The sequence below is a fragment of the Falco peregrinus genome, chromosome 1 (assembly GCF_023634155.1).
Source record: "Falco peregrinus isolate bFalPer1 chromosome 1, bFalPer1.pri, whole genome shotgun sequence".
Classification (NCBI taxonomy): domain Eukaryota; kingdom Metazoa; phylum Chordata; class Aves; order Falconiformes; family Falconidae; genus Falco; species Falco peregrinus.
In genome coordinates this window covers 96196224-96217692 of record NC_073721.1, presented here as the reverse complement: position 1 = coordinate 96217692, position 21469 = coordinate 96196224, and the positions used below count along the sequence as shown (strand labels likewise).

Below are 21469 nucleotides of genomic sequence, written 5' to 3'. Positions count from 1 at the left end.
GCTACCCGTAGGCGGGTGACACCGCCCGCCCGGCTGGGACGGCGGCGCTGATTGGCCGACGGGGAGGGGGAGACGAGGGGTCTTCGCCGCGCAGGCGCAGTGGGGTGCGCAGCCCAGCGAGGAGGCGGCGGGCGGCGGCTTTCGTTGTTGGCGCGCGAGCGGCGGCGGTTAGGCGGTTGCGCGCGCGCAAGGATGGTGAGAGAAGCCCGTACCGCCTGAGGGGGGGTTGGGCCGGGCCGGGCCGCGGGGAGCCCAGCCGCGGGGGTTCCCCTCGCTGAGGCGGGATGGGCGGCGTGAGGCTGGTGTCCCCGCGGGCCGGGCCTGGCGGGCCGGGGAGGAGGCTCTGAGGGGAGAGCAGGTGCCTTCGGAGCAGCGGGGGCAGGCGGCCCCTCAGGGCGAGCCGGCGGTCTGGGGGTGCTGCCCGGCGAGGCGCCGCCGTGAGAGGCTTCTCCGGCTCTGCCCAGCCCCGCCCGACACTCCGGGCCGTGCCGTGTCACCTGCTGCCCCGCCGGCAAAAGGACCTTCTCGGTTGTTTTTCTGCTGGGGGCTGGCAGCCTGCGGGGGGAGAGTGAAGAAACAGCTGTTTAAAAAGGAAGTCGTGACCTGCCTTGCCAGCGGCTGTTCGGCAGACGGCTAAATCGTGTTCTGAAAACCGTGAAGCGTAATGCTGGTATGAATGGTGGCTGAGGTTAACCAACCGCAACACCCCCCTACCGCGCTGCTTGGCAGGTGTGCCCGCTCTCTGTGCAGTCCTCCTGTCTCTTTGACTTTCTTTGGTCTTTACTAAACCAAGCACTGGTGAGCCAGCTTATCCCCGATAGCTGATCTGAATCTGATGTGTTTTGCCGGCACAGCCTTCAACTTCTCTTAGGGATTTATGTTTGTGTGGCTGCACTGGTGTGAAACAAGCACTGCTTACCCTGCAGTGTCTGCTGGAAGATGTTAGGAAATGGCTGAGCCCAGAGGACTAGGAGAAATGCTCCCTTCAGAAAAGAGCATTTGGTAAAAGAATATAACTTCAGCCTTGAAATGCAGCCCTAAACTCTGTTGTTTTTTATAAATAGAGACCTGAAATGGTAAGAGTGGGTATTAATGAGGCTTGTGGTTCAGAGGGAGCCAAGAACAGTCTTTAAAGTTTCGGGGAAACAAGCAAAATAACGAAGGCTGTGCACACAGTGCCTGACCTGTCCTATCGCAGCAGAGCCTGATTTCCTCCCCAGCTGTTAAAAGGAAGTAGAGGCACAAGACTTTGTGCCAGAATATGGTCAAGGTGGAAGTCTCTTTAGGAGTAACAGCAAGCATAGGATATTTGCAAGGTGGTTTTGTAAGTGGAGAAGGAGAGACACCTCTGCTTTTTGATGAAAATCTCACAAACAAACCAATGTTGAACATGAGGAGACAGAACTTGGAGTTTAAGTAGTAACTTTCTTCTCATTTGTAAGTAGTGATTTGTCTTGATGAAACACCTCTTTAGTAGAGCTTGTGATAGGTAATCTTACAACTTTCTTCTTTTTAATTTGAGCAATTTTTTTAAACAAATCTTAAAATACAGTTGCCCTGGCACAAAAGCCTTGATGCCTTAAGAATTTATAAATACAGTAATATGAATAAACTGGAGATGTTAAATATCTTTTCTTCATCTAACTGGCATGTGCCTCTTCACTGTGGCAGTAGAGGTTGTGTGTATAAGATGCTGCTCAGGAAATGGCAGTGGTTGGCTTGGTACAGTTTAAAAGTTGCATGTGTAATGGAAGATAACCTGCATGGTTGCTTGTGAAATAATCATTTCCTTCTCCATCTTAAGTGTGATGACTAATATGCTATCTGGACACTTCTAAAAAAGATTGGAGTTAGTAACAGAGAAGCACGTGGGGAAAGTATGCATGCTTTTTGATAAAAATGCCTTAAATGCTTTCTGTGTATGTAAATCTCCGAAGTTCAGTTAATGTTTTGGTGGGTAAAAATAAGCAGTGATCCTTGATTAGTGTCTGTGTTCTTCTGAGATACTAAGAGTAGCTTCTGTTACTTTAAATACTTACTTTAACCCATTTCCTGCCACTTTGAGGGGCTTCCTTATTTCAGGACTTGTCTTGGCAAATGAACTGTAAAATTTGTTTACTTGTAAGAGATGTGAGGATAATCCCACTTCAGGAATAGCTAATATTTCTAGCTAATTGTGTGGTATTGAGGAGAGATATTAAAACAGATAAGAGTTCTGTTATTTTCAGAAACTACTCTCATCGATGGTTTTTCTGGTATACGTGTAAGTTCTAAAACTTTGGACATGCCGCATGCAGTTCCACTTTGGTAGGGTTTATGTGCACGTATGCGTGACATGCGGAGTTTTTTCTGGTTTACTAGAAAGATTTATCTTTCCCTCCCCTCTGCCATTTCCTTTTTGTAGAGTGAGTCTCTGGTGGTTTGTGATGTTGCTGAAGACCTGGTGGAGAAACTAAGAAAATTCCGGTTTCGTAAAGAAACCAACAACGCTGCCATTATAAGTAAGTTAAAAACACATCTGACAAAATGCAAGGTCTTGCAGAAAATCCTGTCTTCTCTTTTCCTTCCCATGTAATATTGCTGATGTAACGGGTAAATGGGAGCCAAGAGGCTGTTTCTCACATGAACTTCAGTGTTTCTAATTCTGTCTGTAATTTTAACTGTAAAGCAGTGTGTTCTTCTGATGTAAGACAGCATTTGCTCTTAGTTGAGTATTTACGCTTGATTGCAGCTCAGTCTACCACTTTGTGAAATGATAGTAGAAAATGTCAAGGCACAGTCATTTTGAGTTCATAAATTTTGTAGCCTTTAAGCAGGGGAGTTTGAAGTTTCAGTCTTTAAAATTTAGGAGTGTATCACAATGAACAGCGCTTATATTGTATGCTTCTCTTGACTTCCATGATTTTTATGAAGTCCTGGGGCACACCGAAGAAGCAAAATGGAAGCACAAGGAATATACTTGTGGGGGAATGTTAAAAAGCTTCATGTGTATGTTATATAAATTGATTGAGAAAACATTGATCTATGTTTCATTTTGATTTGTAGTGAAAATCGACAAGGATAAGCAGTTGGTGGTACTGGATGAGGAGCATGAGGTTTGTTAAATGAATTGTAAATAAGAATATCTTCAGCCTGCAATGTATTGTTGTCTCTAAGGTACTGCCTTAGTTTCAAATTGTTATCAAACTCTTAATCTAATTTGGGTCATGAGCTTATTTAAATGCATGGTCACTCTGCATGTAAAGCACAGCACTATTAATAGTGGAACTATGCAGAAGCAATTGAGTTGACTAATTAATTGCACAAAAAGGTTATTTTAAAGCTGTTACCATAAAACTATGTAAAAAGTACCTTTGGCACCTGCTGGCTTTTTGAAAAGATTTCTGCTGTGCTTCCACGTAGATCTGCATATTTGACTCTGAGCTGGTCTACCATCAATTAGAAGCTAGGATTGCTAATCCTCTGCAGACTCTAAATTTGATAGGTGGCAGAATAAGGTCAGCCCAGTGTGTAGTGTTTCTTAATGGTACATAGGGCAAAATTAAATCCTTCCCAGGGATTTGAGCATTAACCATAGCTCTTATTCCCCAGAATGTAGAAATTAATGTAACATTTAAATAGAACGGGGGTTCTTTTTTTTTCTTGCTCAAGGAGGAAGGACTGAATTTTTCAAAAGCACCATTTATGTAGCTGATTTTAACAGCTACTTTTTGCTGTGTGCTTGCTTACTTCTGTTTAGCACTAGTTAGATAAGCATGGTAGCTGCCAGCATATCCAACTGGAGCCAAAAATGTTTCCTAAACTCATTATGCCTAAAATAGGGATGATTATTCATACTAACATTAATTCTACGTTTAGTCATAGGAATTTGTTAGCACATGAATTTTCCTGAACTGCTCTAGTAATTTAAGTGAGAGATCATTACCAGTTCAGCTGTAGATGTACATCTAACTTACAGATGTTTTACTCTTCCATTATTCTGCTTTAGCCTTCGTAGTACGCCAGCAAGATCACTTGTTCAAATGTTGCTTGTGTTTAATGTTACCAGGGTATTTCTCCCGATGAGCTAAAAGATGAGCTGCCTGAGAGACAACCTCGATATCCTTCTTGCGCTGCTGGGATTTGGTCTTACTCCTGCAAGCTGTACAAAGTTGGACTTCACCTTTTTAGGCCAATACCTGCCTGTAGTGTGACTTTACTGATACTTTGTGAGATAACCAAGGGATCAGTTCTATGATGCACTGAACAGTTGTCCCATTGTTGAAACAATGACCATTTAAGTCTTTCCCAAGATCTTATTTTCTTTTTGACTATATAATGTTTGGGGAAGTAAAGCAAAGCCACGCTGCTGTTAATGTAAAGAAATGAGTAAAAAAGTGCCAGTTTTGTATGTGGCTATTTTTGAATATAGAAAACTGCCTGTGTAACTTGGGATCTGTTTTGGTACTTTCTTAGGATGTGGCCCTTGCTATGTTGCTGCAGTTACTGATTCTGGGAGTGCTGTAGGCATGTGGTCTAGGGAAGAATCTCTGTATTTTAAAAAGGGAAAAGAAGAGGGACAAATAAATTATTCTTCAGCTAGGTGAAATAAAAAGTGTACTTATAAGCAAAGAAAATACCTGCCACCATTAGCCTTAAAAGCTGGCTGGTGCTATCCCATGTGTCATTCTGAATCTTTCCTTTCATGACTGTAGTGTAGTAGTAGACTATAAAGCAGGAGTCCTAGTGAAAACTTGAGTTCAAATTGAGCAAAAATACCTGAAACAATAAAGTGCTTAGTCTGCAAAGAAGGAATTTGGCTTTCATCAAGCCAGAAACATGTTGGTGGATGTGGGAATTCTTTTTACAAAGCTAGGAGAGGAGTATTAGTGATGAAAGGATAATTTTTAGCTCTGATGTGAAACAGTAATACCAAGGCAGCCCTTATGCCCAGCTATGGTAGACTTTGGTAAGGGCAGGTGGGATCAGTTCTAAAAGTCAAATATGGAAGTGAAAACAGGAAAACAGTGAGACTACTTACCAAATTTAAAGCATCTTTTAGAATGCAAGACTTATTTATACCTGCATCAGGCTCTGATAACTGAGGATTGGATCCTAATAACATTTATTTCTTAGTTTCTTTAACCTCAGAAAAAACATTTATTGTGTATAGTTACAAGTATCAGCATGATGATGGAAGAGTTTCTTATCCCTTGTGCTTTATCTTCTCCAGTCCAGTTGGTGAGTGAACATTGTGAACAGTAGCTATTATGTGTTGTAAATATGGGAATATTATTTGCTATGGAAGATAAAATGAGTGCTTAATGCTTGAGTTGTGGTTCAGATGCTTAAGGCTAGGTTTGCTTATGCCATTGCCGGAAGCAAGGCACTGTAAAGCTGTGGCATTATCTGGAGACCTTCTTTGGCAGCAGGGAATCACTAGTATATTAGCTTCATCCTCACCATCAGCTCATGCCAGGTGTGAACACTTCCTCTGCCCAGATCTACCTGGAGGTTGCTGAAGGTCTTTGCTGCCTTTGGGGTTCACATTTAGGGCACTTAAGATGTATGATAGAAGAGATTTTTTCTTTCCTATTTCTGATGGCTGAACAGAAGTGTTGGTTTCCTGCTTAGATGGCCAAAAGCTGCATCCTTCTAAATGTGCCTGCCCACTGTGTTCTAGTGGTGTGCTCAGCAACATGCTCCTCTAAAGGAAAGGAGCCAGGAGCGCTCTGCATCTGTTCATGTAGGTTTAACCTAATGTGTTTGTTGTCACTCTCCCCTCAGATCTTGGGAAATCAGACAAGGCTCAGGAGATGAATGGGGAGAGGGCTGGGTAATACCACCTCTGTTCCTGAGGGTTTCTGTTCATCTCTGTCAGTCTTGCTTTTCAGATATTAGGGACTAGTTGGGAGGAAATCCCTCTCCTCAGAAGGGCATGGGAACCCATGTCTACCTGTGACAGGAACAGGGCTCTAAAAGGGTGAGGATAGGATTCAAGAGGAGTGTTTTCCAGGGGGGCTCTGTGCAATGGGCAACAACAGAGGATGCCTCCAAACAGCGCTTTCATGTGAAGGTCTAAAGGGCTGTCACAATTACGGGTGAAAAGGAGGGAGAGAGGACTCCATAACCCAGATCTGGGCAGGTGAAAGTGCTGGCTGAATGCACTGTGCTCAGGGAGAAAGACACTGATCTTGGATCATCCCAGGTTTATACAGAGCAGTGACTTCCACTGCTTGTGTCACAGCAACACTTGATATAGACATACCTGCATGGGGAGCTGTGTAATTTTTATAGAACCCAAATAATCTGTGACTTGATTTGGACTTAAAGAGCTGAATTGCTCTGTGGTTACAGTCTGTTCTGAATTGTAATAGGGTAGCTTGATAGTGTTACTGGATTATCCTTGTTATACTCTAGAAGAAGATAAACTGATTGCATTGTTTTACACTTCATTATTTGGACCTAAAATAACTAGGTAGGTAAAAGAGTTGAGCAACTAGTGAGCATATTCTTCTGTAGTTACCTGAGAAATGTTACAGGTGTTAACTTCTCTTCTGAAGGATAGCTATTTTGTGAGTTAGAACAGCAGTAAAAAACATCCTGGGAGACCTTGAAATAACAAAGCGGGCAGACTTGCAGTACTTCATAGGAAAAGAGAGCTTAGACAATGTTCTTTATGGGTGGCAAGATTTAAAAGTACACTTGTATCTAGAAACTTGTAAGCAAGCAACTTCTAAAAAAAAGCCTTTTTTTTCTTGATGTTTTCTGTTTCAAAAAATGTTCTTCAAACATAAGTCGGTGGTTAGACTGATACTGGAGTCGGAAGCAATGAGCCATTAGTTGGGACTCTAAACAGCAGTTAACTTCAACTGTGACTGAAGTTGCTCTGTGGGAGTAGGGAGTCATTTTGAGCTGCCAATTCACCTGGGGAGAGATTAGGAGAAGGAACAACAAATTCAAACTGACTTGGTTTGTTCTCAGTTTGACTCCAGCTCAAAGGCACATGGTATAAAGATCTGCGTAAGTGTAACTAGCAAAAGCATGGACATCTTCTAGAAATAGCAAGAGCAAAGAATGTCGTGTAATTAGCTACTGTAGTGGCAGGAGGTGCTGATTAGTTGGCTGTTGTGATTCAAGTTTGACTGCTGCAATATTTGATGTTAGGTCTAAGCAGAAATGGAGGTGCATGTTGAGACCACCACTTCAACCTGTACACTTACTACTTCTGGAAGTGCTTTTCAAGTACTAGATATGAAAGTAAGAGCAAGGATGATAATGTATATAAAGAAGTAGGTCACTTTTCTGAATGGAGACTTCAGCTTTGTTTGGATTCTTTTTTTAAAAAAAAATAAAATTTATTTTTGAAGTGTTGCAGTCAAAATAACTAAACAACCCCTTTTTTTTTTCCCAAACAACTACAGGATGTAAGCCTGAACAGCAGATGATGTATGCTGGAAGCAAGAATAAGCTTGTACAGACAGCTGAGCTCACTAAGGTATAATTGACTAGTTGAAATAACTGTCTCCCCCTTAAATGCAGGTTGCAGAAGCTGTTTTGTGTCTTGCTTGAACCTATCACAAGAAGGATGTTATGAGACTTTGTAATTACAGTGCACAGATTCTGTTGTAGGAAGACTGGAGAGAGGCGTGGGGATTGCTGGAGTTTTAGGGTACAGGAGGAACTGTGTTCTCTAAAACTAAAATATCCATTGATAGGATGGCTGTCTTTATTTTGGGAATGAATTTATTGATGGGAAGAATAGACTGAAGTCTCAGCATGGTGTGGTGCAGACTGGTGTGGCTGCACAGTTCATGGGGCTGTACACTTGCAGAACATAGCCTTCAGGATAAGTAACGTATGTGCCAAGTGCTGAACAATTCCAAATCTCCCTGTGTTTGCTTCTCCCAGTACTAAGACCAAAAGAAATCACTGCATTCACTAGGCCTAGGTGTATATATATTTAAAAAATAAAAAGCCACCTAATTGTCATTTTGGAGACCTTTGAAATCTCTACTTAATTGACACCTAGACTTCTTAAAACTTTAGTTTCAACCAGTAAAGTTAAAGAGTCAGTGGTCACTTCAGGTTTTTCATACAATGTGAAATGACTTCATCATTCCCCAAAAGCACTGTTCACTTTTGTTATTCCTTATCCTTAGTCCTTTGACATCGCAGTAAAAATGTACATTGGGCCCATAAAAGAACTGTGAATTTCTACTTGTTCTAGCTGTACTTTGTGAAAAAGGCCCTCTCTGTTTTAGATTGGACATCGAGTTGACGGGTAAATGGGAGGGAAACAGGAGATAAAATGATGGAATCAATCAGTACAGCCCCAAGAAATATATTTTTTTTTCAGTTCAGTTGAAAGTGCGTCTTAGAGACCTGAGAACTCTAGCATCTTTGATAGACGGGAAGAATTCCATGAGGAGGAAGGCAGTTTTCAGTGAGCGAGAAGGAAAAGTTGATGAGAAGGTGAAAGCCTGAGGACTAGCTCTGTTGGAGATACTATCACCTGTCAAGTGGGAGAAATTCGGTCTGAAAGGCTTTTGAATGAAAGCCTAGGAGCAGATATAGAGGACCATGATCATCTTCCTTCTGAAGCTGGAGATGATAGCCTGTCTCCAGTTCAGGTTGCTTACTTGCTCTTCAGTTGTGCTTTGTTCTTGCCGCTTGCTGAGCTATGTTTCATTTTAGCTCATGCTGTGACTTCCTCCTGGTGTGCTTTCTGCATGTGACTGAACTGAGTCCTGTTATTTTTTTCAGTGACTTGCATATTAACTTGCCTTCTGTTAAGCTGATCTTTTCTTATAACACTGAATTTTGAGGTATCCCCCCTATCTTTTACTTCAAAAACAAACAAAAAAACCCCCTCAATATTATTTGATAGTAGTGGATCACTGAATACAAGAAACAGTGTCCAAAGTCTACTGCAGCAGAAATGGGTAATAAGGAAGAAAAGATACAGAACTTGAATTGCTTCCTGAAGATTAAAATGGTGAAATGGCTGAGAACAGGACTAACTAGGAAGCTCATTCCAAACAGCAGGTTAACCGAGAAGCTTGTTTTGTGAGTCTTACAAAATCCCATCCATTCTAATGGCCTGAGCATGCTTTTTGCAGCTATGTACTCGATACCATTAGAGGGGCAGATAACTGATAAAGTGCTGACATAGCCTTTTTCTGTGTTGTCAGAGTAGTACACCACAGTCTCAATTTAAAATAGTTTTCTTGTTTTCATTACTTAGAGCACCACTTTTGAAGGCCTGTGGATTTGCAAAATTTACTTACTTGACTCTTCTGAAAAGATTTGTGGGCATCTGAAAGGTTCCAGTTAGCAATACAGAATTAACTTAGCCTCTCTTCAAGGGTATTAAGAAAACCCAACAAAACAGTCACTTGCCTGTATGGAACGTAAAGAGTATATTCATGTCTCTGGTCTTTTCTGCTTCAAGGCTGTGTTAAAGATTTGTTTTAAGGCTTCAGCAAAGCTTTGAGTTAATGGTTTTTGGGGTTTGGTTGTTTGTCTTTGGTCTTGTTTGGGTTTTTTTCCAAGTTTCCTATTTTGAGGTATCCCGGGCTTGTTTCTTCAGGGAAAACAATGTTACTGGATACTAAGGGTTTATTTCAGTTCAAGTAAGAAATTGAACAGTTCAAAAAGGAGAACCCTCTTGGGCTGAGCAAAATTCCTGAACTTTGGGCTAAATCCAGTCCAGAGGTTAAATTCATTTGTAGTCTTAAAACAGACAATCTTCTTGCTGAGGTAATACATATGAAATGGTGCCATTTCAGAGTAACTTTAAAGTATTGTACTTGTGCTGTTCTCACATACTCTAGCAATACGAATTATGGGATTCTTGTTTGTTAGTAATATTCCTTGCCATTTAGTGTTGCATATTTTGTACTGATGTTATTTGAGAAGATTAATTGATCCTTTCAAGAAAGCACATGGAACCTCTAGGTTGGTTACTGGTTTATTACAGCTCAAACTACTTGTGTGGAAAAGGTACTGGTTGCCTTGTATGCTTACCCCTTTCATGTACCATCACCTCAAGAATTTACACAATGCAATTTTGTTTAGGTATTTGAAATAAGAAATACAGAAGACCTAACTGAAGAATGGCTGCGTGAGAAACTGGGCTTCTTCCATTAAGAAAACCTCTGTAATAAGTATTTATGTACCATCCTGATAATACTGGAACCAGACATGAATACTTACATCTAAAAAATGCACTGTATTTACATCTGTCTCCTGCAGTGTATCTCTTGTGCAAAGTTTGTGCAAAGAATAGCAGGTCTGTCTCCTTGAAGTAACAAATCTTTGCAGGTGTTTCCTTATTTGTACCTGTTAAAAGGGAATACTCCTCTGCAGGGACTCCTTTTGCACTCTTGTGACTAATATTTCTATAACTAAAATAGTTCAGTTCTGGATTTGTATCTACAAACATAATTTGGAAGCTGATGCTAACTTTTTCTGAGCTACAAATGCATCCTTATGACACATACTAGCCATTTATGTGCAGAAATTGTGTACTGTTACTTACTTTACAGACTTTTTGACTTAATGTCTTTTCAATTTTGAAAATTACTCCCTGCAAGCATTTAGTATTAGAAAGACAAAATCCTTGTATAGCAAATCCATCCATTTATCTTTCCATTGAGTCCACGTGAGCTTTCTCAAATGCTTGGAACTAATTTTTGTCATTCCAGTAATTCCTCACTTGACTGAGTCAAATCTTTCTAAATTTCAGGGCAAAGCTTTGACTGTCCAGTTCTCATGCTGATACAGTCTTACAGGAACTAGATGATAACTAAGGGCTGAATTACAACTCTGGTTACTCTCATACCAGGTGTCTTGCATATATAACTTACTACACTGTTACAGAGTTTACCTCTTTGCTCATTTCCTATGATATGAACACCTGCTAATACTGTGTGCCTTTAATTTGTTAGCTTTAAAATGACTTGAGAATTTTACACTGCCACTTAGTACAAATTTGGTAAAAACTTTAAAGAATCGAAGTAACATTTTTTCCTAGTGCCTGGTGTTGCAGTTGACATCTGATTTAAAAAAAAAAGCTAACCTCATTTTCTTTGAAATTCCTGTCATCTACTCCATTTGTAGGAGTCAGGAGGTTAAAGCTTTTCATGATAATGAATGATTTGTATCACTTTTTGTTATAAAAGTTGGCCACACATAGCTTTTGAGTACTTTACAGTCTCTTAACTTTCTTAACTGCTTGTTGGTCAAAATTACATTCCAGATAGAGCTTTTGCATAAGTGATAACTTGATTTTCATTTAGTTACGGTTCATCTCTTTGAAACAGCAAATATTCTAATGTGAAAATAGTATTTAACTTTTATAAATGACCAGTCTTTTTACAGGTCTGTTTTATATTGAATAGAGTAGCTGTCTGATATGGGACATGTTCAGCCCATGCAGTGGCAAAAGGAGTACTCATGTGACAGTATCTCACTGTCTTGCTCATGTTTGTTGTGCTACTGAGTAAGTATCTGCATAAGAGCAGCTTCCTGTTGATAACATACTTTAAAATACAGCTGCCCTAACAAATCTGTTTGGTGAGAAGGAATGCAGTGTTAAATTTAGAGGCCAGTATTTCATGCTGTGAAACCTTTGCTGAAAGAAGGTTTATTTTTTGGTAGTAAACATATGTTGTGATAGTGCTAAAACACTTACTTCCTCTAAGATCACAAGGAATTAATTTGCAAAGGTCCTCATTGTTGGTAAATCTCTTCTGAGTTTGATGTTACTACTCATTTATTTGTATACAAATCTGACTTGAGGGGAGCTTTTCAAAATACATGTTAGAATGATCCACTTAAATTGATCTTTCAGCGTGGGAAAGAAATGCTTGTAATTAAATGTCTGTGTTAGTGCAGTGACTGGAAACACAGTTTCACTTCCCTGGACAAAAAAAATGTTGATTATGAAACTGTTGCTTGATCTTTCTGTACTACAGATAAATAAAACCAATGTATTTTGTGACAAACATTGTATAAATAAGACTTTGGCTTAAAGAATAGTGTCATTCTAAGTCCCAGTCTTGAAACAGCAAGGATCTAGTTTTGTTGGCATTGTGCTAAAGGTAAGCCATGTCAAAGTACAGTGTGGGTGAGAGGAAAGCTGTCACTTGTAATGTTCAGCTTGACTTGCAGTGGGGAAAACTGAATTAACAATCTTTGTCATTGTACTTTGTACACTGGTGGGCTGCCAGCATCCAACCGCTGCTGCACAGGTCTTGACAAAAATAACTGTAAAAGGGGCCTGTCTCTCAGGAGGCGAGGGGAGGAGCTGGAGCTGCTGCAGGCAAATGATTGAATTTGATTCTTCATCTCTGGATCACTCCACCTTCTGCCAAGAAAATATTGCTATTTATGGCTCTATCTTCAGTCTGAGTTCTTTAGCTTTGGATGCTGTTGTTGCCTCTGCTTAAGGACTTTCTGCCTCTGGCACTGCCCTGCAAGTCTTGTAGAAAGCAGACAAATCCTGATGAGAGTGTTAAAGTCCACTTTCATGGGAAGGGTGTTGATGCTGCTCAGCCCACCAGTATTATTCTTCAAACAGCCTTGCTTGGTGGCTGTACCTCCTTCCCTTCTCTGAGCTGTGGAAGCGAGGAAGCAGCTGCAGGCACTTGGAGAATGAGTGTGCAGAGGATGTTTGCTGTTCTAGGCTTATTTGTGGTTTCCTTGTTTTTAATGCAGTGTTTTGACGCAGCTGTCTGCTGGTTACTGTCCTAGGCCCTTCAGATACAGGTAGTGCTAATACTTGATTAAACAAAGACATTAATTATGTCAAAATCTTTCCTGCACAAGTAATACTTGTTTTCTAACCTATTTTTCCCAAGTTATCTTTAGCATTGTATTTTCTGTACTGCTGCCCCCATAACATCAGTGGGAGGCAGATGTGTCTGTGTTCAGAAGGCCAGTATGTTCTCACTGTGCTTTACTAGTGAGTTGTCCATCTGTAATTGTACGTTTGTCTTGAATTTTCAGATCTCTAAAGAGCGTTCAAATTAAAGGGCAATGTAAATTAACTAATGCCACCTGTGGGAGCCTTTGTAGCTAAAGGTCTGAGAGTCAGCATCTTCCATTGTGAGCTCCTATTTTTCAGGAGTTAGTGAGTTGGCCGTAAAATCCTTGGCCTGGAGTTAACAGTCTCTCAAAGGGAGATTTCTGCCACAATTAATCTGGTTTGCTTTAAATACTGACTAGATGGCTGGGATACAGCTCTTCTAATCCTATTAATCGATGGTAAGCTGAATTAAAGCATGAGTTTGCATGTCAGCCCATAAAATGGATTTGTATTGTTTGAATATTTTTAACAAAAAAACAAATTCTGGTATTTGATGGTTTAAGTGTGTTTCTAGTATCATAAATGCTGTTTTGATCTATCAAAGGAGGCAATAATGCGGGTGTTGACACCTTTTCACTTCTCCAAAGGAGCATCTTACGCATTTGTACCAGGATTCCATTTTTGTATCTTTAACTGTAAAATAGCTAGTCCAGAAACAATGTTAAACTAGTAACAGGGATCTGAATCACACATGCAAAGGGAGTTAAATTCTTCACTTTCATGTGTTCAAAAAAGAAATAATAATGCAACATTTTTTTGGATACAGCCACCTAGTAACTGTGAAATGGAGGTGTGATGGGACATGAGAAGGGGCAGTGACACTCTTGTGTTTGTTACGTGATCCAGACTTGGTTGACTTGTGTACGGTGACATGTTGGTTGGCACCAGTGCTGCAGTTGCTAAAAGGTGCGAGAGGGTCATGGCCAGTTTTGAGAATTTGGCAATTCCATGAAAATATTGGTAACCAGTACAACTTCCATATGCTGTTTAGTCTCTGCTAGTTCACATTGCATGTTTACTTTAAACCAAATCTTTTTTGCTAAGCGTGGTGCTTGTATTGGTTTAAATAAAATGTTTAATTAAGAGATTGTGTTGCCCTGTTTTAATTGCAAAGTAGCACATCTAGAATGGGTGTCTGACAGGAAAATGTATTAATAGTAGGTATGATTTTCCTCCCTTTCTCAGCTTTCTGGAGTTTGCTTTGGACTTGCAGCACCCCGTGGGCTTGAACGTACTCCCTCGCTTGCTCTTCTACCTAAAATAATTCCTCTTTCCATCTGTTGTGAAGGGTGGCAGCCAGGGAGAGGGGAGGACAGCATCTGATGGCATACTGCAGGATAACTGCCATCCGCCTCTGCTGCTCTGCACCTTGTATCACAGAACTCAAGTGAGCATACTTGTAAGCTGCAAGACAGCACGGGGGCTCCATTTCATTCTGGAATACCACATAGACTTCTATTTTACATCTCTCCCACAAGGTCAAGGTTGCTGGCATAACCTGGAGCTGTGAAATGACACTATAGAGTGCAGGTGCCAAGTGAACAGTGTCAGAGTGGCTGTCAAGGTCCTCAAAGCTTGAAAGAAGCCAAAGGAGCTTAGTTGCACCCTTTCCTCACAGTTGTTGGCTCATCTCTTTCCTGCTCAAGAGACCATTAGATTAATTTGATTGAAGCACTCCTTTTCCTCATTCTGGCTGACTGTTTCTTCCTTTCCTGATCTTTGGGGATTTTTTTTTCTTATGTTGTTGACCAAGGAATTTGGCTTTGGTAGCTGATATTCACTGTTTCTGCCCATGCTGAAGAATAGCATTAATGGTAGAAGTAACATCCTTCTCCCCCAGGCAAGAGAGCTCTTGTGAAGGAGAAAATGCCAGATGTGCTGAAGCAGCTGTGCTCTTGAATGGCATCTTGGTCACCTAAGTATGTTGCAACAAAATCTGTTGCCCAAAGCTCTGAAAAAAACACCTAAGCTGCTGTGGGAGAAGAATGACTCTCAAGAGCAGCTGATTATTCCTTTCCCCCACTCTCCTTCCCTTTAAATAGCTCTCACATCGAGGGTGAGATCAACTGTGGAGTCCTGTGACATTCTTTGTTGTTTGTTGAGTATGCTTAACTAGAAAATGAGGTGATAGTTTACTGGCACTGCTAGATCATTGAGAGAGTAAAAACAGAAGCAGACCAAAGGGAATTGCAAGAAGATCTAGGGATATAAAGCGAAATGCTTTCATTTGGGAAAGGTCATTGACTAGTAATAGGTACATGAAAAGGGCAAAGTCAAGGCTAGAGAAGGGAATAGGAAACAAAATGGAAAACCTCCGTGCAGCAGTACACATCTGCAATATGCACATAGCCTGGGTATCGCACAGCTGGTGCTTTCTCTCCCAGGTGTGTGGATAGATGGCTTGCCCAGGGCGAGGAGGAGTTTGCTAAGCAGATCCCTTGACTTGGTGGGGTCTTTGGGGATATTGCAGAGAAGAGGAGAAATGTAGTTGGTTTTGGAGGAGCTGGGGCAATCATTGCCCATATGTGCAGAAGTTTCCTGGCAGTGAAAGGGGCTCCAGCCAAAGGGTCTTGTGAACATGCCTGTGCCTATTGTTCTACGTCCCCCACAGGTGGTGGAATTGATTGGAGTACGAGCTGGCTCTCCCAGGCTCCTTACCTGCTCCTCACAGGCCATGGTCCTGCCATGTTGTGTCTGGGCGCAGGTAAGGGTGGGGAAGCCAAGCACAAGCAGGAAAGGTATTGGTGTGGTGCTGCTGAGCAGCCTTAAGGGCGAGTGCTGGCAGGGAGGCTGTGGGGCAGAGACCCGAAGCACTCTGTGGGTGTGAGAGTGGTTGGGGTTTATTCTGCTCAAGTCCTCTATGGCAGGGGTGATGATTTAAGGTGGGCTTCACCCCTTGGAACAAAAATGAGGGTGTGTGGTGGATGGGCCATCCCCTGCCCTTGTTAGTTGGCACAGTCGTGTCAGCTGTGGTTTTGGTGATGCGCCCCAGGGCCTTCTGCAGCAGCAGAGGAGACCTCACCCGTGTGGGGGCATTGGCTAAGGGCACCTCTCTCGGTAGCTGCAGGCATACCAGCTGCTGTGGAGACCCAACAAAGCTTTGGCCTGATCTGGTTGGATTGTTCATGTGTTACAGCAGAAAATAGAACAAGACTTGCCAATCTCCTAAGAAGTGGCTGGTTAGGAAAAAAAAAAAAAAAAAGTGTGCTCAGCTTCATGTGGAAAAGCCTGCTCAAAGGGATTTATAGATCTCAGTGCTGGAATTCTTGGATTTTGCTTCTGCATGTATGACTAGTTTGATAACAGTCATTCTCTGCACGGTCTTCCCTTAGGGTAGGCAACTCCTTCTCTCTAGCGGCAAAGGAAGAGCTGTGGAGATGGTACCAAGTTTGTGGAGTGGCTGCTGCTTCCGCATCTCCTCCAGAGTGGTGTCGAGCCCAGGGAATCGGTCCTGTGCGCTGAGCTGGTCTGGGTATGCAGCTTAAATCGTAACTGCTGGGGAAGAGAGAATTTTTCTGCCATCTGAGAGGAAGCTCCGGTGTTCCTAAAGAACAGTCTTGAACTGCCAGATGTGGAGGTGTACAGGTTCCTGCAGCTTAGCAAGAAGGAGTTGTAGTTCTCAAAATGTCTCTTTGGGGTCAGCAGTCGGTCTTGAGGAATTGACAACCTCTATCTGAGCTGCTATGTAAGGCGGTGGACTGGCTTGATTTGTGCTGTATTCAAGGCATTGGGAGCTTCATTTTCAGCCATGTTTCAATGAACACAACAATTCTGAAGCATGAGAAGCCCTGGCATTAGCTTTTGACTTCTCCGATTATTAATATGTATTTGTAGCTGCCAGGTCTCTATATTGAAAGGTTGAGCATAAGGCTGAGCAATCCCACACCCCGATTTTTCTCTTTAACACTCATTTTATGGGGTTTATTTGTTTTTTACATTCAACATTTCATTTTGTGAAAAACAGTGAAGGAAAATGGTGAAATACTAAAGAGTGAATATTCTCTGGTAGTGGTTAGGACATTACTGGCACGTAAAGTTGTATTCGCATCAGTTTAAACTTGGCCACCATTCCTGTCCCAGGTCTTGTAGGCTTCCTTTTGTATCTGCTGTTCCTTTTGGTGCTACTAAGATGGTGTGATCTTGTGCAGGTAATGGGCTGGCTGCTGCAGTGTGTATATGCAGCTTCCTTTGCAGCCTCGCCTTGCTCAGACTAGGCTCTGTGTCCTTTCTCTCAATGCAGCCATAAAGTGAAGGAGATAATTTTAATACATTTGCATAGATGTAGTTAATCGGTGTGGTCCGTTTTGTCACACCACAGGGGAATTGTCTCCTCCGGACTGTTCTCTCGTGTTTCATTCTTTCAGGGACTGCAAACACTCTTGGTTAACCTTATTCACCTTAGGTGATAAGTGAGACATCTCATACAGAATGTGACTGAGCTCAGCTGAAGCTCCCCTGACAGCTCTAGCTGGCCAGCGGGAGACAGTGGGGAGAAGAGAGCAATTATCAGCCAGAAAGACACTGAATGCAGAACAGATGCGAACACTGGGAAAACAGCATGAGTGTCTTTCACGGCAAATTTACCACTGTGATGGGGAAGTCCCATCAAGGCTTTCTGAAAGGCGCACTGTCAACTGTTCCTGCTGTTAGGTGCTACGGCAGGCAGCTCCTAGCATGAAGGCAGTTTCTCTTTCCTTTTCTGCAGTACTTAGCTGATCAATTAATATAATGCACCCTTGAAATCCCTATGCCAAACAGCATCTGTTGTTGTCACCTCTTTTCTGCAGAAAATGGGAAGACAGCAGAAGAAAATAGGGCAGAAGATATTCAGTTGAAAGGGAAAGGGTCACCAGCCATCCCACACTTTCACCAAGGCCTTCGAGGACAGAAAGTTAGGGGTCAGTGCCCTTACTGAACTGAATGAGGAGCAAGAGAGATTTAGCATTTCTTCAAAATAATGTCTAATATTAAATATCTGCTATAGGAAAATGCAGCTGGATAACTGGAAGGAGAATGTGCCCGCCTTGCTCACAAATGCAGTCTGCCTGGCCATCTGCTCTGACAGCAGCAAATCCTGGAATGATTTGCGAATGTGATTAATTCAGCTAGAACGACTGGATCAGGGGATCAGCTAGAGACAATGTTTATACCCTACCTCCAACTGTGAATGTGCAATTGTTTGGTTCAGAAGTACAAAACAAATTGTATAGCTGTATTACTGGAAGAATAGAAAAATAGATGCATCCACTAAACAGCCCTTTTTTCCTTAGATGGCCCCATTCCAAGGTCTGTAAGTATAGTCCACCATAAGCTACCCTGTCTGAGCGGTGAAGCCGAGCTGTTCTCATTTTACAGAATGCTTTTGCCTCTTTATTCCCTACACCAATGCTGCTGTTGCTCTCCTTGCTGCAGTTCAGTCCTAACATTTTGGAGCTGCTTGTTCTGTGACCTCGTCCATGTGGTCTGGAGATGCAGGTGTGGAGCGTGAGCCAGCCACGCCACCCTGCTCCCTGTGCCTGAGGTTACCAAGCGGAGAACTGGTACTGATACCAAACCAGTGCAGGGCAGGACTTACATTCTAGAATCGTGGAACGGTTTGGGTTGGAAGGGACCTTAAAGACCATCCAGTTCCAGCCCCCTGCCACAGGCAGGGACACCTCCCACCAGCCCAGGTTGCTCCCAGCCCCATCCAGCCTGGCCCTGAGCACTCCCAGGGATGGGGCAGCCACAGCTGCTCTGGGCAGCCTGTGCCAGCGCCTCGCCGCCCTCACAGTAAAGAATTTCTTCCTACTGTCTAACCTAAATCTCTCCTCTTTCAGTTTAAAGCCATTCCCCCTTGTCCTGCACTCCAGGCCCCTGTAAAAAGCCCCTCCCCAGCTTCCCTGTCGGCCCCTTTGGGCACTGGCAGGTGCTGTCAGGTCTCCCCGCAGCCTTCTCTTCTCCAGGCTGAACAGCCCCAACTCCCTCAGCCTGTCTCCACAGCAGAGGGGCTCCAGCCCTCTGAGCATCTCCGTGGCCTCCTCTGGACTCGCTCCAGCAGGTCCATGTCCCCCTGATGCTGGGGGCCCCAGAGCTGGCTGCAGTACTTCTTAAGAACAACCAGGAGGGTGGATTTCTACTGCTGATGGAGCCTTGAGCTGATTTGCTAACATGGATAAAGCTGGAGAGATCAAGAGCAAGATTTGTGAAGGAATTTAGATGTAGATGAAGGTTTTTGAAATCCTATTTAGTGTGATTTAAGTGCGTAAATACACATTGGGCCTGAGGATGCCGTACTCAAGGCCACGTGGGATGTCTGTGGGAGAACAGGGAGATCAAAGTCTCCTGTGCCCTATGCTGACTATTTTCCCTCACAAATTTTGAAGCATGCTGCAGGCCTTCTGCTGGAACTGGAAGAGCTGCTTGGCGAAGCGTGAGGCTGTGGTAACTGGGCTGTGTCTTCTGGCTGTTGACAAGACACTGAGCCCTGAACAGCTTGCTTTATTGATACAAAGCAGAAGGTGCGTGTATCTTCCCTCCTTTGGGGCAGAAACAATCATGATGTTACATCTGGCAGAGGACCAAATGCCTTTGTCCCAGCGAGTAACTGCCCTGACTCTACCTGATGCAGTCTTCTCCCCTATCCAGCAGCGATGGGGTTTCTGCTAAAATGATTAGCAGTGAAATAATCAACAAGGGAAAGTTTTTTGTTGGTTTTTTTTTGTTAGGTGGTGTCATTTGGTACCTGACCTAACACCATCTTAAAATGCTACCACTGTGGTTTCAGCTTCTGTTTATTCAGGCTGACACCACTACACTGGTTTATATTTGGATCAGAATTTAAAGTTACTCTTTGAAGAGCTAAGACTAAGGGTGATATTTTCAGAGTCAACACTGCTACAGTTAGACTAATGCAGAATGTTTTGGAAAATCCCCTTGTTAATGAGTGGCCAAATCCTGAAACACATTATAAAATGTTCTTGAAAAAAACAACTGTTGGTCCCTTTGCCTGATCACACACTGGTATTATGTTGTGGGCTCAGAATTGTACAGAGAGCCATTAACAGGAGCTCTACGCAAGAGAAAACCAAACCCTCTTATTAAAAGGGCAGGTTGCACATTCAATATTTAGCCTATTGAAAAAAAAATGTTGCCATCTGACAGTAAATGTTGGAGGGATTGAGGCCACGAGTGGATTCCATCATGAGATGCCTGGCAGCATCTGTGTTTTGAAATAGAGTTTTAAATGTGATTCTTGTTTCTCTTGAGACTTACTTTCATGTGCAAAGGAATTTGTAACGATTTTATTTTTTTATGTGGTCACACACATGGTGGTAGAGTCTAAACAGGGATTCTAAAGATGAGTTAATTAGTGCAACAAGAAAGGAAATTTGCCGGTTCAGAAAGGAAGTTGGTGCCCTTGCAAGTCCAGGGATCTTTCCATCCTGCTGATTGAACAGTGAACCAACATCCTCCATCCTGATGCCTGTTAGCACATAAATGAGGTAAGTGGGTGGGGAGATTGTGTGCTTTTGCTGCTTCTGATGTATATTTAAAAGGTGTGCAGAAAGGTGACCTCTGCTAGACTACATTAGAGGTACTTGGAGAGTCTCTTCTAAATTGGAGATAAATATTCAAATTTTCCTCTCCTGAAAACCCAGTAAGTGAAGTTTTTATTGAAGTCAGCAGCATTTTTATTACTGAGTTCAATAGTATTAGATTATTCCCTGATATTTGTAATGGAAATGACTGTTTTTCCAGGGGTATTATTTTTAATGTTGAAGAATGTGGTTAACCCGTGCATTTCTACTATGATAATTCAGAGGAACTGCTCTGTCATATTCCTTCACAGCTCTCTGCTAAAGTGCTGTTGTCATGACCTGCCAGAGCCGTCCTGTCTTCAGCTAAATCTTCTGTATGAACAGACTGCAACGCGCTGAATTACAACTGATTATATGACTGTTTTCTGATAAGGACAAATACTTGAAAGGGATTTAAGATGAAGTGAACAGGCACTGATGTTTTCCCTTGGGATTCCAGGAAGGGTTAGACTCCATGAGTCCAGGCTAAAAGGGAAGTGCATTAAAAGCTGTAGGCCATCTCCAGATCTCCACTGTCTTCCTTATCTTGTTTACAAGATAATCGGAGAAAATTCTGAAAAGATACTCAGTTGTTCTTTGATTTGAGTTCCCAAATAAATGCGTGAAATGAGAATTGATTAGACCCTTTTCTACAGAACTTGCTTTTCATTTCCTTTTGTCTTATTATATAAAGATAATTATAATACAAGAAGTCCTTCAATGAACCAATCTTTGTTGTACAACATTACAGCTGCCTTCCACTTCTCCTGACAACATAATTGCAGTTGAATGGTGTGCAAGCATCAGAGTTAATAAAATATTGCGTTCCTTGAGGCAGAACCAGTATTAATTGCAAATGCAAGAACGTGGCTGACACACCTTTTCATTTCTGGTACTACACATCCCTGTTGCACAGGAACACCAAGTACAATCGGCAGCGTAACAACACCACTGCCTATTTGGGTGTTGAACAGATTGTTTGCCTTTTCTTTCCCATGTTTCAGCTAATACGGATCACACATCCCAAAACAAACCTGTCAGGATTTGTTACAGCTGG

At 42.3% G+C, this 21469-nt stretch overlaps 1 protein-coding gene across 3 annotated transcripts; it reads left to right on the top strand.

The window, feature by feature from the left end:
- The first annotated feature begins 40 nt into the window (after positions 1-40).
- GMFB (glia maturation factor beta) lies at positions 41-13940 on the top strand. 3 transcript variants are annotated; one of them, XM_055806551.1, is made up of 7 exons: positions 41-195; positions 2405-2501; positions 3046-3095; positions 4049-4100; positions 5140-5220; positions 7404-7477; positions 10060-13940. In XM_055806551.1, the coding sequence occupies exons 1-7, from the start codon at positions 193-195 to the stop codon at positions 10129-10131; spliced, it is 429 nt and encodes a 142-aa protein (XP_055662526.1). In that variant the 5' UTR covers positions 41-192; the 3' UTR covers positions 10132-13940. The 3 variants fall into 3 exon arrangements, with proteins under 3 accessions (XP_055662526.1, XP_055662522.1, XP_055662531.1); XM_055806547.1 differs by lacking the exon at positions 41-195 and adding an exon at positions 323-670; XM_055806556.1 differs by lacking the exon at positions 41-195 and adding an exon at positions 331-729.
- Positions 13941-21469: the final 7529 nt, after the last annotated feature.